Below are 16,703 nucleotides of genomic sequence, written 5' to 3'. Positions count from 1 at the left end.
AGGAGCTATTTGTCATTTATGTGTGAAAGCAAAACAGCACAAAGACAGATATTGCCAAACGCCATGGTCATAAATCACTCACCACCCCATCCTGACACACAGAGCACGTACACCTGCACACATTCACAATATGGACAGGACACACTGACAGTGCCCGTATTTTATGAGCGGACTGAATGAATGTAATGAAAGGCATTACTGACAGTGGACGGTTTTACAGCTGATATAAAACAACACCTTTGCTCAATCAACAAATCCATTACTATTTTCATTTTTTAAACAGCTTTAGCATCAATTGCTAAAAGACCAAAAATGCTAACATGTGTAATCATGTCCCTTTAACCAGAGTTGAGGTGTCTTCAGCGTACAGTACTGTGCAAAAGTCAGAGATTTATATACTTTCCTGTCAAAATGGCCTTTAAGTACAAGTTATTCTTTTTTCAGGACACATTTCTGAGAAGAATAAGATAATTCAGTTGCATAAGAAAGAAGAAAGACAACAGAAAATTAAAAATACAGGATTTTCTGAAAGTTATTAAATTATTAAACAATAAATGATATAGAGAAATTTGGACTCCTAACAACTGTGCAGACCACCAGATAAGCAGTACTGAAAGCACCACTCTTGCCTCAGATCTGACAAAATCCACAGTGGTTTCTGTCCATCTTTGTGAGAAGACAACTCAACCCCATGAGTCTGAAAGCATGTGCAGCTGTCAAGAAGACATTACTGAGAAAAGGAAACAGACAAAAAAGAACACTTGCAAACCAAACAGAGAAGCTGCTGGTGTTTTTAGAACAATAAATAACATGTACTTAATGGCTGTTTTGACTGGAAAAGAAAGAGTCCTGTCTAAACTAACACAAAGAGAAGATAAATAATGGTTCTTGTTGGTATCTACATACAGAGCATTTGCCATTCATTTGTGAATGATAATTAGCTGATTTATTTTCCCTTTATTCCTCTACTCAAATAATGTATCACATAAAACATAAAAAAACTTGTACTCATCGTGTGTGCGCGTGTGTGTGTGTATGTGTGGGCGGATGTGTGGGTGTATATGTGGAGAGTGGCAGTGCACAGTGGTTGGTTTGGATGAAAGACCAGCATGTGTAGAGACTGCAGCATGAGCATGAAAAAGCATGAGAAATGAAAGAAGAACTGAACTAACTCCCAGTTAACACGCATCAACAGGAAAAAAAACACTGATCAGCTGAGATTTCTCCCTGAAATCACCTTCAACCAGAGAGAAGAGAAGAGAGGAGAAGAGAGGAGAAGAGAAGAGATGAAAAGAGAAGAGAAGAGAAGAGAAGAGAGGAGAAGAGAATAGAAGGGAAGAGAAGAGATGAAAAGAGAAGAGAAGAGAGGAGAAGAGAGGAGAAGAGAATAGAATAGAAGAGAATAGAAGGGAAGAGAAGGGAAGAGAAGAGATGAAAAGAGAAGAGAAGAGAGGAGAAGGGAAGAGAAGAGAAGAGAGGAGAAGAGAAGAGAGGAAAAGAATAGAGATGAAAAGAGAAGAGAGGAGAAGGGAAGAGAAGAGAGGATAAGAGATGAGAAGGGAAGAGAGGAGAAGAGAAGAGAGGAGAAGGGAAGAGAGGAGAAGAGAAGAGAGGAGAAGAGAAGAAAAGAGAAGAGAGGAGAAGAGAAGAGAGGAGAAGAGAGCAGAAGGGAAGAGAAGAGATGAAAAGAGAAGAGAGAAGAGAGGAGAAGAGAAGAGAGGAGAGGAACAGAGAGAAGAGAGGAGAAGAGAGGAGAAGAGAGGAGAGGAAAAGAGAGAAGAGAGGAGAAGGGAGGAGAAGAGAGGAGAGGAAAAGAGAGAAGAGAGGAGAGGAGAAGGGAGGAGTAGAGAGGAGAGGAAAAGAGAGAAGAGAGGAGAGGAGAAGGGAGGAGAAGGGAGGAGAAGAGAGGAGAAGGGAGGAGAAGGGAGGAGAAGAGAGGAGAGGAAAAGAGAGAAGAGAGGAGAGGAGAAGGGAGGAGAAGAGAAGAGAAGAGAAGAGAAGAGAATGCACACGGGCTTATTCTATTAAAGCCAACTCCTGAAATATGGATTAAAATAGATTTTCTCCTTTTTGTACTCTAAAGCCCCCAGAAGATACTGTACACTGTTCAAATGTGAAATGCACAGAAAACACTGCTTCACTGTAATTACTGGAGAAAAATCACAACCTGTTATACAAAAGTTTCAGAAATAGCTCCAAACAAACCAATTATCTATAAGTATGTATTTACTTATCCCCACCTTTAATGAATGCCTAAGACAGCCAGCAACAGTTCCAATGTTTCACTAGCAACGGCCATGCTAAATATGCTTTTGCTGGCTGTCAACCAACAAGCCTTTGCTTTAGTTCCAAATGACAGCACAAGAAATAACTGTGTCCTTTATTTACGACAACATTTGAGTGTCCACCGTCAGGCTTTGGCTCTTTTTTTTCTAGATTTTCTCTACTCTCAGTTCAACACAGAGCATTCAGAGTCCAACATTTCTCTGTAGAGGATGTTCTTATTTTCTATTATTTTAATTTTTTCAATGTAAACCGGGACGCCCAAACTTTTGCGTATGACTGTATATCTGCCCGTTCAGCCTGCAGCAGCTTAGCTGCACCTATTCAATCTACAGCAGCCTATGGCCGTTTTCTGAATAGTGCACAATGTAGAGGAGCCAACTGAAACAGCTCAAATTCACCAGTAAAACTGCTCAAGACAAAGAGCAGTACTAACAACTCACAAACCAACTGCCATGGAAAAAATACAAACAAACGGTTCGTTCCCAGAGATGGGACGCTTACTTTAAGAAAAGTAGTCAGGTGCAGATACACCTGCTAAAAATGTCAGTTGTAACTCAATTATGTTCTGTTGTGTTACTTTAGAATTACTCGTCCTTTTAAAATCTAAACTCATGTCACAATTTCAGCAGGACCACTTCATAACAACATAAACAGAAATGCCTAGAAACAATACATTTGACATAATAGTCTGTGCAGTATGTGTGTTTTATGTGCCATGTGTATGTCAAATTAAAAATGTTATTAAATGTTTCGGTGGATTTAATCAGGTATTCAGGTGAACCATTATAGTTCGGAATATAAAACCGAAGAGTAAAACATAAAATTGAAAAGCCCCCCCTCATTTTTAGATTCCTATTTTGTCATGCAGCATGACTTACCCTGCAAATTGTACTCATCAGACATGATAAGGATTTCCAAAATTAGCACCTTGCAGTCAATATGAGTTTATGTCTGCATGCTGCTGTCCTCAGTTTGGCTCATGTTATGGGCCATATAAGTTAAGTGATACTTTTTTGATCCCACAACCAGGGAAATTCCACCTCCGCATTTAACCCATCAGTGAAACACCACATACACACTAGTGAACACACACACTAGGGGGCAGCGAGCACACTTGTCCAGAGCGGTGGGCAGCCCTATCCACGGCACCCGGGGAGCAGTTGGGGGTTAGGTGTCTTGCTCAAGGACACCTCAGTCATGGACTGTCGGCCCTGGGGATCGAACCGGCAACCTTCCGGTCACAGGTCCCTAACCTCCAGCCCAAGACTGCCCCAAAAGTCTCATGCTCTACCGACTGAGCTATCTGGGCTCTATATGTGCACCTCTTCATCCCAACTCGATGTTTAATATATAACTTTCACTATTACAATAGTACAGACCTACATCAATCCCTGTCCCAACAGCTGGGAAAGAAAAACTAAATGAAATTTAGCTTAACTCGTAACTTGTAGCATGAAACAGTTATAGTAAACAAGCTGTTTCACATGAGATTTTTTAGTGGGGCTTTACTCTCCAAAAAATTGTACACAGGGAATTGTGGGAAACAGGAAAAAAACAGGGAATAGGTCAAGGAATGTGTTAAACAATTAGCTAAAACGTTTTAGCTTTAAAGTGTGGAAGGTGTGCATAGACCCACAACATTTTACGACAGACCTGAATGAACAGCATAACCATCAGTAAAAGGTTTTCTACCAGAGTGAAGATGTCATTCTTACAAACATTTCAGCCCCTGCTACTCTACACTAACCATGAGCTGAGGACTTAAGGCCTCTGGCAGGTTTTAGAATCGTCATGGCAACAGCTGAACTGTAAGTGAATGGAGCTGAACAAATATTTTTAAACATCCACAAGACAGCTTGATTTTTTTCTGTTCTTATCAAACTCTCATGGAGGACTACAATACATTATTGTTATTTCTAATAAGCACAGAAATAAAAATGGAGATTTCAAGCTTCAAAGAAAGTATCTTGCTTTACAGTAGTTAGTAAAGTCACATAAAACGTGTACTGCTTAGACGGTTAAATAAATGTTATAAAAATATTGATTTGGTAGTGAAATCTTGATGTAATCTATTACAAATATGCAGCAGCCTAGTTTTGAAAATAAGAAAAGGATCTATGAGAGCCACGGACAGTGGTTTTGATAGGAACCAGACGTCTGAAATGTTTAATGTCTCTGAAAGTTTCCTCACAAGAAATCGTATGAAATGGTTACAGACCTGATGCCTGATACATTTATGAGAGTTTTGAGATACAGTGTTGGCCTATTTTTGAAACAGATTCATGGTGGGGAGGTACATGCAGGAATCTGTTGTTCAACATAGTACACAAAACATTATTATTATTATTATTATTATTATGTCGCCTCACAGCAAGGAGGGCCTGGGTTCGATTCCCCGGCCGGGCGGCCAGGGTCCTCTCTGTGAGGAGTTTGCATGTTCTCCCTGTGTCTGCAGTCAGGCCAATTGGAGATGCTAAATTGCCCCTAGGTGTGAGTGACTGTCTGTGTCTGTCTGTCTGCCCTGCGATGGACTGGCGACCTGTCCAGGGTGTATCCTGCCTTCTGCCCGAAGACTGCTGGGATAGGCTCCAGCATCCCCCCGCGACCCTGATGGAGAAGCGGCTTAGAAAATGGATGGATGGATGGATGGATGGATGGATTATTATTATTATTATTATTATTATGTTCACCAATATTTTACCATTATCAACTTTACACATGAAAATTCCCAGGTGGGTTCACTGGTGGTTTTGGATGATAAATGAAATGGTTATATTTGCGTTGTAGATGTTTCGTATCGGCCAGCACACATTCTTTGATTGTCGCTCTGGATAAGCGCGTCTGCTAATTGCCATGAATGTAAATATTTCTGAACACAATAAATTACGAAAATCTATTTGAAATGATGGAGATGATGTTTAATGATTTGATGACTCAATTACATAAAATTTCCATCTGACTGCCGGTCCATCTATGCTTTGTAAACAAGGCCCCGAGAAGCAACAGTAGGCAGATATCAAAGAGAAGAGCTCAGTGCAGAAACCAAATCCACCACGCACACTCACACTAATCCACCCTCACATGCACATGACAGCAGAACCTGCCTCGTTGAATAAGATCAGGTGTTGAGATGGTTCAAATGTGACCGCATTCTTTCCTGGAGCCGCACGTATTACAAAACAAAGCAGGCTAAGCAGAATGCTGCCGATCTAAGGAAATACACAGAAACATTATGTTTTAAAGTTTTAACAATGTGATCAGAAGAAATGCATAATAGTTTAGACTAGTTTAGAGAACGATTTTCATAATATGAAGGATTTTAGTCATGGACACATTTCACGGCTAATGGCCTCTTCAGTCTTTCTCTATATTAGATACTTAGATAAAATCCTTAAATAGTATAAGAATCCTAACCGGCTTCGCAGGCCAAAACTGGGTATAAATAGGGCCCATAGGGGCCATAAAATGTGCTATAACTTTTGTATAGCCCACATTGTAGTTTGTTTTTTTTTCTAATATGTTCCAGCAATTAAACAGTAAGTGTAGATTCAAATGTATTCTCTGTTGATGATGTTATCTTATTTTCGCTTAGAAAACAAACGTAATGTAAACAGGTATGCTCAAATTTTTTGCATACGACTGTGTATCTGCCTATTCAGCCTGCAGCAGCTTCCACTTATTCACCCTACAGCAGCCTTGGCTGTTTTCTGAATAATGCACAATACAGGGAAGCCGACTGAAACTCAAAAACTCCAAAATTGAGCTCAATTACATATCAGTTTTAAAGGCACAGTAACAAAAACAGCCTGTTTATTTGAGGGATAAAAAGAGCTTGGAAAATGGTGAAATTAATTATGGCTGTTTTTGATACACACATCAGCATCACAAGTGGACCTCCAGGAAAAAAATAAATACCAGAAAAATGCAGGATGTCAGTTCTTCAAAATGCACTTGTAGAAGCTACTCAGCACACTGTCTGCTAGCCATCGCTGTTAATTGAATCCAACAAAACAATTACATGACAAAAATTAATGGCAGCGTATCATTTTCTTAGTGTCACGCCACAAGGTAACACTGTCATTTGCAGATATTCAGCTTGTCTTACATGAACTATACACATCGTCTTCAGTCTTGCTAATATGAATGTGCGCCACATGCACACTAGTCCAGCAGCCTAATGGTGACTGATGGCTAGAAAAATCATGCTAGCTGCTGCGATGATTAATCTATCATCTCCTATAACACAGAGCGGCGTTCTGACAGAGACGAGTGCGTGATCAATCACGACTCGTCATCACTCCTCACATTCATCAATCACATCAAACAGTGGACATAATGAAACAGTGCTGGATGAAGCTGCACTGATTTAAGGCCAATTTTGTGGTTGCTCGTGTAATGGCTAAAGTGCTGAACTGGTGAGAAGGAGCTTAGGTCAGTGTCTGAGGCAATGAAACAGCTGGTGTGCTTTGTAGGATGAGAGCAGTATAACTGAGGCTGATAATTAATGCTAGATAAATATTATCATAACGTGTACAATTTCATATATAGTGTTGTACTGGATAATTTAACTTTGAGTCAGAAAAAACAGAACCAATGCCCTTTTTTCAGTATTTATTGTTTCACTCTTTGCCTTTAGGTACTTCTTTTCAAGAGCCTTGACTTCAGTTTTTCAAAGAAATCTGCAGGGATGTTTTTTCCCACACCTCTAACATTCAGTCTTAGAAGCTGGTTGCATTTTTTGTTTCTCACAATCCAAGTAATCCCAATGCCATTCAGTGATGTTGAGGTCTGGACTGGGGTGGTCAGTCCAATGTTCTGAGAACACGAGCAGCTTCTTTGTTTGATTTGCAAGTTTTCTTTTTTATCTTTTTTTCTCAGTAACAGCTTCTTGACAGCTACACATCCTTTCAGACTCATAGTGTTAAGGTATTCCTCTCTCATTAGAAGGATGAACAGAAACATCTGTGGATTTTTTCACATCTGAAGCAAGCACAGAGACCGACTTTCTCCTCTCTCTCGAAGATGAAAGCTTTACTGTTTACCTGATTGTGGTCCATCAGGTCCTACACAGCTGTTAGGACTCTAGGTGTATCTCTGTATGCCTTTTTAGGGATTTTTGCTCTTGGAGCATACAGGTAGCACATCAAATAATGCGAAGCACAGTTTTTCAAACTACTGCTAACATTTAAATAAATAAAGTGTGGTCTCTGACTTTTACAAAGTTCTCTAAATATGCAGATATTTGTACAATTTAATATGAGCTTGTGAAACTAACTTTTATACATTGGAGGAAAGCAGCAACTCTGCAGTTGCAGCTGCGCCAGCTGTGCCACTTACACACTCATTTAATTAAATCGCCGCCCCATCAGTCATGCTCCCCCTGCAAGCACAGCTAATGCCAGCCAATCACAAACATCATCTTGATTGAGAGTGAAACAGCTAGCAGAGTTAAGATTGTATAGAAAATGAAAGCAGAAATAAACAAATTCACATATTCACAAATTTACAACTCATTATTCCTTGTTTGGAATTATTTTGGCTTCAAAAGGGGTGAAACAAAGAGAAGCGCTGTTCAGGGCTTGCTTTGCCATAATTGCAACAAAGAGAGGCAACATGTCAAATTCCCTCCATCATTTCAAACAACACAAAGTCTTCAACACGCTTGGTTCACCTGAGGTTTTCTTTTTTTAACAAATACCAGGTTTAATTACAAATTTTATCCTAGTTTTATTAGTAGTATTCTTAGATTTATTTAGCCTTTTGTTTGACTTTTTGATTATTCTGTAATGCTCTTCCAAGAGTTCATTGAAGTTTATTTGGAGGAATGCTTTTACCATTTTTCCAACATTTCTGCATAGTTCAATCATTAAAATATTTTAAAAACAGTTATTCAGAGTGGTTTTACGTGAAATGCTCAGTTGAAGAGAAACATGCTTAGCCCGAATAGTTCACAGTGGTGGTGACGGGAACCAGATATCTGATGAATTTAGTACCTCTAAAAGCTTCCTTCACACAAAGTTAATACATGAAATGGTTATGAATACACTGCCTGATGCCTGAGACATTCTTTCATGACAGTTTTTAGATAAAGTTTTGGCCTAAAACAATTTTTTACATTATTCAAGTCAGAGATGTACATGCATAGTGAGGCAAAGCAGACACCTAAATATTTTGTTTTCCAGATTTACCACTATTTTACAATCACAAACATTCCATATTAAACCCAAAAGACGTGTAGGTTCACTGACAATCATTTTGGATGGTAAACAAAATAGCAATATTTGTATGATCCACTGCAACCTCTTATCACCACCACTGTCAGTCAGTTTCTCCACAATGAACCATTTCACATCAGATCACTCTGAATGACTGTTTACGAGTACTTGATTAAATTATGCAGAAATTTTGAATTGAAACGGATGGAACCTTCAACCTGATGACCAATTTGCAATTTTAAATGTCAAGTCTCATGCCTTTAGTCATACAACATAGTCGAATTACAATACAAATCTCAATATTTGTTAATAATATCAGTACATGGAATTGTATCCATGTTATTATGTGTTTGGCTGTCCTGTTTAGAATTGGAAACCTGATGAACTATTAAGTTAATAAGCACGGTGGACCACAGAAGTGTGTGTGAGTTGGGTACCTTAATGTATCCTCCAGTCGACACAAGGACTTTGTTATCAGGAGAGAAGTGCAGGTCAGTCACCCAGCCGCCATGAAAAGAGTCCATAGAGTCCTTACTCTCACGGGAACAGATCTTCAGTAGAGATCCATTCAGCATGTTCCACAACTGCATGTAAAACCATTCACAAGGAATCAACATCACCACCATAATTCGAATTTAATAAAACAATAAGTCAGGAGAACCTGAGCATATACAGAGGCTGAATCTCAAATGGCTCTTTACTCCGTACATATATATTATATTTACTGCACTTATATATTATATTTTATTGTATTGCACTGTGTTATAGTTTACTTTATTGTTGAATGCACTGTGTACTGTAGTTTATTGCATTGTATTGTATTGTACGGCAAAGAGTTCTGTGTTGAACTTCCTTTTTCTCTTCGTATCTACAGTGACTTTTAGTTTCTAGCAGTATCTGAGCTCAGGATGGTCTTTCCCTCTAACCTATTGGTAACTAGCAAAGATACTTTCTCTAGACAGACAAAGCACTTCTTGTAAGTCGCTCTGGATAAGAGCGTCTGCTAAATGCAGTAAATGTAAATGTAATACATAGTGCACTACACAGAAATTAAAATACAGGCTCCCAAACTATGCATAATACGCTTATAAATAGCCATTTGGGATCCATCCATGTGTGTATAATTCCATACACGAGTGTACTATTTAGGTGAAGAAGTCTGAAATTCATAACTTAACAAACTTAACAAACTTTTACAGGAAGTAGGATGCTATTTGGTTTAGTAGATCTGGCTAAATCTGAAGCACATAAGATATATATATATATTAGACATATTCTTTCATGTTGCACTTTTATGTTGTACTTTACTTCCAAGCCTGTGATATTAATGGAGGAACCAATTAGCCTGCTTTCTTCCTTTTAGCCTGATAGAACAACTGTTTTGAGTGCATGAACACCCAACTCCGTTGTTGTGAGGAGGTCATAAGTATGTACAAATTGAGCTTTTAATCACGGGTACGAAACTATCCATTTCATAATTCTAAAATGTAAATTGTTGAAATACTGCACTACACTGCAGACCCACTGAATGCAGCTATTAGCTGAATGGGGATATTTTCTATTATTATTGTTAGAAATGTTGAAGAGATGTCAAGCGATGTGCTGCAAAATCTAACTATACATTTGACAGGATTTCACAATAAATTACAGAAATTATAATATGCTCATGTTTCTATGGTAACCAAATGTGAGAGCACTTCCTCTTCCTTGTCCTTGCCAAAGCAGCAAAAGAGTATAAATAATAGCCAGTTTGAGCAAAGTGGCACTGGAGGGCTTGAATTACACACATCGGAGTGTGGTGTATTACTGCTGCGGGCCGCTCTCTCTCCGAGCAGCATGTTTAATGGATAAGGCACAGATTCTGTAGTTTACACAACTAAACACTATGGCTGTTCAATCTCAGCCAAACACAGAGAGAGACAGAGAGAGTGAGGCTGACAGTTTGGCAGACGAGACAGGTGTATTACAGAGGAGCGGAGGGGACACAAGAAGGTGGGAGAGGGGAAGACAAGCAGTAGCTCCAGGAGCTGAGGTTGAAATTTCCATTGTGGCTCTCTAGAACCTGTGTTCTGACTTGCTAGTGCGTCGTTTAGCAGTGGGGAGAGTGGACCCCTGCTGCCCTTCTGTCCTAATTAGAAGAGTAGCTGTTGCGTTCTTGACAGCTCACAGGCATAGACGGCACAGAGCACAGCTGGGATTCAAACCCCCTAATCTCTCATGTTTAAAGCAATAACTCAGCGAAAAATCGAATCCACACATAATTTTCCCCTCATCCCAAATGTAGTTTATCAGCCAAGACACTGGTGTCTCAAGTTTGCTTCTTTAGTTTTACAACACTGGAGGTCTGAGACTAATGTGGCAAATAATAGAAGCTTAAACAAAAGTTTTAAGATTTATAACGTCAGAGGTGTGCTCTGATTTAAGCGTGCAGTTTGCATGATGATGGGATAAAATGATGGGATAAAAGCTTCCATTACTTGTCAGCTACATTGTAAGAAGTGCTTCAGCCTGGACAGTGCTTTAAATGAGGCGCAATACAGGGCACCCAGTCAGAACAGAGGTCAGTTGTATATATCAGTCTTAATGGCACAGTAACAAAAACAGCCAATTAAATTCTAAGAGAAAAATAGAGGTTGGAAAATTGTCATGTAAAAATGAATGATGACTTTTTTGGGTGCATGAATCCACACAAATGTTGTAAGTGGAAAGAAAAATGAGACACTGAGATTTTGTAATTTTATATGAATTATTGGCGAAATTGTGGTGCAGATAACAAACTTACAAAATTGTACTACTGCTTTAACATTTCCTCTTCTGTACTGCTGCTCCTATAAACCTGTCGGATCTTCACCCGGCACTTACCCTGATCTCTCCATTGTCATCACCAGTAGCGAGCCGCTTGCCGTCCCATGAGAAACGGCAGCTGCGGACACAGGCTTTGTGGCCTTTCAAGAGGAACACCATCTCCCATGAAGTACAGCTCCACACCTGAGGGAAAAGAGGACGTTTATAGGATGAACATGTTATCAGCAATTTGAAGACAAGACCAATGGAGCTGTGTTAAAGCTCAGCATATTACAGAGGGGAAAAACATCAAGGCAGTAACAACAAACCTGATTAGTAGACAGTATTTCAACTTGCAATCAAATCAGAACTCTGAGGGTTCTGGGTCTGTTTCAGTGCTGACTGGCAGACAGTGATGAACACAGCATCTCATTAAAAAAACTCATCAGCACACAGAAAACTGGAGAACAAAACACCGCTTCAACTCATTAGCCCCTCATTCTCTCACAAATTCATACTAGCAGCTCTAATATGACCTCAGAGAGAAAAGGAATGTATGTGTATGGGTCCAGGGTAAAGGCCTACTGTGCTAATTAAGCAATGCTGGACTGCATCTGTACAGTTAATGAGCATACCAGCAGCGAAGGCATGAACATATTTGAAACAGCCCTGTACTGCATTCTAAGCGCTAGGCCATCTCTTTATCAAACACACACACACACACACACACACACACACACACACACACAGAGAGCAGATGAGTGACAAATTAAAGGAAAAACCTGAATTACCTGAGTGGAGAAACATACAGACAGGAATACCGCATTACACAATCAGGCATATATCATCCTACCATGGTCTGAGACATGCATAAAAAAGCAGAACATCCAATCTTACCCAAAACCTAACCTTAACCCTGGATCTAATCCTAAACCTAACCCTAACCCTGGATCTAATCCTAAACCGAACCTTCATCTCAACCCAAAACCCAATCCTAACTATACCTAACATCAAACCCAAAACCTAATCCTAACCTTCCTATGTTTTTGGCATATTACTGAGAGTCTGTTGAGTGTTTGCTGCATCTAAAAGGCCCACTCAAAATAAAGTGTCACTGTTGAACTGATTAACTAACTTTTACAGTGTAGAGAAGGATGTTATATTGGGGTTGCAGTGCACAGACCACTCATTAAAACTCACATTTGAGAGTTCAGTGTCCATAGACTCTCATCTCCGCATATGTGGAAAAATATGATGAGTCATCTTTTACCATTTTGTGTACCAAGAGAACAGTACAGACGTCAATGCTTGATCCCCACACGAAGAGATCTCTGGGTTAAGCTGTGAAGGATTATTACAGCAGCTCGTTGTGGCCTGATACCTCACCAAGAGAATTTACGTTGACTTGGTCACCGACTTGCCAACTGTAAAATTGACCAATTGCACCAACTGACATTTTTGGTTTGTTTTACTCATCTGTTAAACATACTAATACAAATCCAGTAACATGTACTACTTCTTGCCCAATTCTCAAGTTACTTGCAAATCTAGCTAAGATCAATCAATCTGGGTAAGTCCTAAAGAGTCAAGAGTCTTTTTTCCCGTAACGCTTTCTCAGTGGTTCTTTGGCTTTTCATAATTACCTCTTAATTTTTCATTAGTTCACTGTTAAGTTTGTCTTTTTATTCTCACTATGATGGTGTTGTTTTGTGTTCTGCTTGAGCAGTTCAACCTATAACCAGAAACCCTTTCAAGCAGTTTCTGAACAGAATGCCAAAGATGCCTAAGGCCAGTTGTGTTCAGAAACGGGAAACTCTTGCCTTATCCATTCCTTCATTACTGTAAGAAGAAATGGCAACGACAATGTGTAGCCATCGTATATTCAGCAATCTGTTCACTGCTGTTTGAAACAAACCACTGTCGACACCAATACACTGTACACAGTTGAATACTTGCAGCAAAGCACAATTAAATGTGAGGTTAACCTAACTAGGCTGATTCAAGTTAACCTAACTACATTGAGAGTAAAGTATAAAAGGCTACGTCTATCTCAACTGAAACAATTTAAAATCACTGGGCTGTTTGAGTTAATCATATTTGCCATAGATGTGTGGGTTTGCTGTATGTTTGCCTGTTCTGGGCTACTGTGGAAAAACAGCAACGCAACATAGCAGCCTCTGTTAAAGGAGGACCCATGCCCTATGTAGATATTAAGGGCTCAATCTAAGCTAAAGAAAACACAAGTATTCATAGTTACAGGTGATTATACACTAATGAAAACATGGCTTTGTACAGTCATTCCATTTTAAAGATCCTCCAAATCACACTACTTTTAAGTCAACTAATTTAAGTTTAGAGTGTGAAAGCAAAGCTCTGCTGCAGTAGCATGAACAGGTGTGTGCACAGGATGAGCCCCTAGGCCATCTACACTCGGAAGGAAAGCGAGCTGTGTCCCAGTGAGAACACACCCCAGCTTTCCCTGCCAAGGCAGCCTCTCTTCCAACACTTTCTATCTCCTGGAAGATGTTGCTCTTGTATACTCAGCTGACATTACTTCTTATTGTTCCCCTTAACTGCTAAGGTTTTGGCTGTTCTAAAAACAGCATCTGGAAGACAGTTGCCAGGACACACAAGAAGTGTAGATACTGAATATAAAGGGAGTTTGTTTCACCATTAAAAGAGTGCACTTTAGTCTTAGACTAGGGATATTCTGATCTACTGAATCAAGCACTTAAATGTTCATTAGACAAAGAAACGACACACATTCACACTTTTTTACACAGATGTATTTCAGAGAAAGGAAACATTAATACTGTTTAAGTGCTTCACTGAATTTAATTTGTGCCAGAATGAATGGACACAGCACCTCCCAAACTGGGTCTGTTCACATACTGAACACATTTGTGTAGAGCTAGATAAGGTGTAGAGATCAATAATACTATGGCATGTGACATCATGCAAGTTTCCTTTAACACCATTCTGAGCATGCATGGGCATGGAAACTTTAACAAAAACAACACCGATGCTGTTTATCACTCATAAATACACCCACCACTGCTGTGAATGTTCATCCCCTAAAACTATTCAGTAACCCTGAGCTAAAGCACTGGCTTGTGAGATCTACTGCTCTAGCATAAGAAGCTGCTTGTTTAGATTCAAGAAAACCATATACGAGAAAAATGTTCAATGCTTAGGAGCATCACTAAAAAGCTCACACTGATCTGTGAATCTGACACACATTCCCTTTTTTCCCCCCAACCTGAATCCATCACTCGGCTGCTTCCACAGCGTTCTAAGAACTGCCTCATCATTTACAAATTAAGCCCTGACAGCAAGTCATGTGTAAACTTTAATTCTGGCACAAGGTTCAGGAGACATGATAAGTTCAGAAACATTCAAATTCTTGTACCACAGATATGTAAATTTCAGCTGAGCAGAAAAGATAAACATAACCCAGTCAGCACCATCATCTTCAACATTAAGGAACATTCTGGTAGCAGCATTTAGTCCCATCAGTTCTGGTTTTTGCTCAGATTTTTCTGTTTTGATGGATCGCATTGTGTTTGGAAGTGACCCACTAATTGAGTGAAAGGACCACCTTTGTGATCTAGTTAAGATCATTTGATCAAGTTAAAAAACTGACAGTGGTGGACGGTAACAAAGGAAATGTAATATAGATATTATTTTCTTTTTTTTTGTCACGTCAATCCCTGTTTTTGTAAACGCTCGGCTACACTGAAAATGAGGGTTGCCCTCAATGTACTTCCAAGTCAAAATAAAGGTTGATTGATTGACTGAATTCATTGCTGTACTCAAGTAGTTTTTGTGTATCTTTACTGAAGTTTTTCCATTTTGGGCAACTTTTTACTTTCACTCTACTACATTTGAAAGCCAAATATCTGACTTTTTACTCCACTACTTTTTGTGAAATCTGTCGTTCCTTTTGGTTTCTTTGTGTATAAAAACGTAACATAAAACAAAAGAAGCGCAAAGCCAGAGCACCAATCAGGGCCCAGCGGTCACTTTGTTTTGAGCTGGTTTTGACCTGTTGGACATACCGACCCAGTGCAGCACACGGTTCAACATCAGTGCAGCAGCGTAAAATTTTGGGAGAGTCTGTTCAACATAAATGATGGAACCTGCCATGTGTCTTTTTTTCTGAATTCATACAAACACTTTCATTTTATAGTAAATTAGTTTGGGTTAGTTTATGTTTATGAACAGAGGCCTACAGATCAACACAGTAAAGGAAAACTTATTTGTGATCCTGAGTTTAAAACCAGTTTTTATTCAACTTGTAACTAATTTACAAAGTAATCTTAAACTGAAACTTTGTTTGTAAAAAGTGATTTCAGAGCCACTCGGTTCTCCCTGATGGAAACTGTGTACCTTCAGTGTTTTGCTCTTATGATAATGTTATTAGACATTAGTGTCAGACTAATTAATGAAACTGTGTTACAAGAGAGACACAGGAGTATTTTCACCTAAAATGAGTTGATGAAGCAAGAGTCTTGTTACAAATATGGGAATAGGACATTAGAGCCAGAATTAATGTTTTAGTACTTTTAATTTTGATATTTAAGTACAATTGAGGGCAAATGCTTCTGTACTTTTACTCAAGTGAAATTAAAGTACATGGTTTGTGAATATGAATATGTATTTATGAACATGTAATTATGCTTTCATGGCCATGTATTAGATACACATTGAAATTTTTTTTTTCTATTATTCATATAGTTCTACACAAATCAATGCCACATTTTCTGCAAAAAGAATTTTGAACCTGTAATATGAACTTAAGTCTTTCTCCCTCACCTTAGCCGTCTTGTCTGCTGATGCGGTGGAGAAGACTTGTCCATCGAGAGAAATGTCAGCTGACAGCACAGCACCATGATGGCACTCTAGATCCTGCAGCTTCTTTCCAGAGCTCAATTCCCACACCTAACACACACATGTAAACATTGTACACACACAAACATATACAGGTTGGAAGAGCTAATATGTCCACCAAATCTTCACAGAATCTGACCTTTACATAGTCTGGCACTAATGTTTTGCTTTCAGCAGATACCTGCACTTTCAACAACAGTAGTTACCTTGGCAGTGCCATCAAATGACCAGGATAAGAGAGCAGGTGAGGAAGAGGAGAAACCGACAAGATGAAACTTCCTGACTGGCTCCTTATGTCCTTTTAACACCAGGCACTCACCTGTCCTCCACCTCCACACCTGCAGGGAGACACGGAGAGCCTTTAAAAGCCAGATACTTCCCAATGGAATGACCTGCTCTTGTAGAAGTTGCCCTGTTTAAGCTGACCGGAGACCATCTTTTACCACTGTTGTTTAATGCTAAAAAAATATGTAAACATCAGTGCACTTCCTATTTCTCTCATTATATAAACAATTACTGCAAAACACT

The 16,703-nt window shown here is 39.2% G+C and overlaps 1 protein-coding gene across 3 annotated transcripts in view; it reads right to left on the bottom strand.

The window, feature by feature from the left end:
• Positions 1–16,703, bottom strand: part of apaf1 (apoptotic peptidase activating factor 1) — a 62,013-nt gene that overhangs the window by 14,774 nt on the left and 30,536 nt on the right. For all 3 annotated transcript variants that reach the window (XM_017716344.2, XM_037542869.1, XM_017716343.2), the window contains 4 exons: positions 16,382–16,513; positions 16,101–16,226; positions 11,364–11,489; positions 8,939–9,085 (listed from right to left, as the gene is read on the bottom strand). In XM_017716344.2, the coding sequence (XP_017571833.1) occupies positions 8,939–9,085; positions 11,364–11,489; positions 16,101–16,226; positions 16,382–16,513 (531 nt within the window). The remainder of the gene's footprint in view (positions 1–8,938; positions 9,086–11,363; positions 11,490–16,100; positions 16,227–16,381; positions 16,514–16,703) is intronic.

Source organism: Pygocentrus nattereri, chromosome 11, assembly GCF_015220715.1.
Source record: "Pygocentrus nattereri isolate fPygNat1 chromosome 11, fPygNat1.pri, whole genome shotgun sequence".
Classification (NCBI taxonomy): Eukaryota; Metazoa; Chordata; class Actinopteri; order Characiformes; family Serrasalmidae; genus Pygocentrus; species Pygocentrus nattereri.
The sequence above is the reverse complement of the archived record's forward strand: the minus strand, read 5'-3'. Positions and strand labels throughout refer to the sequence as shown.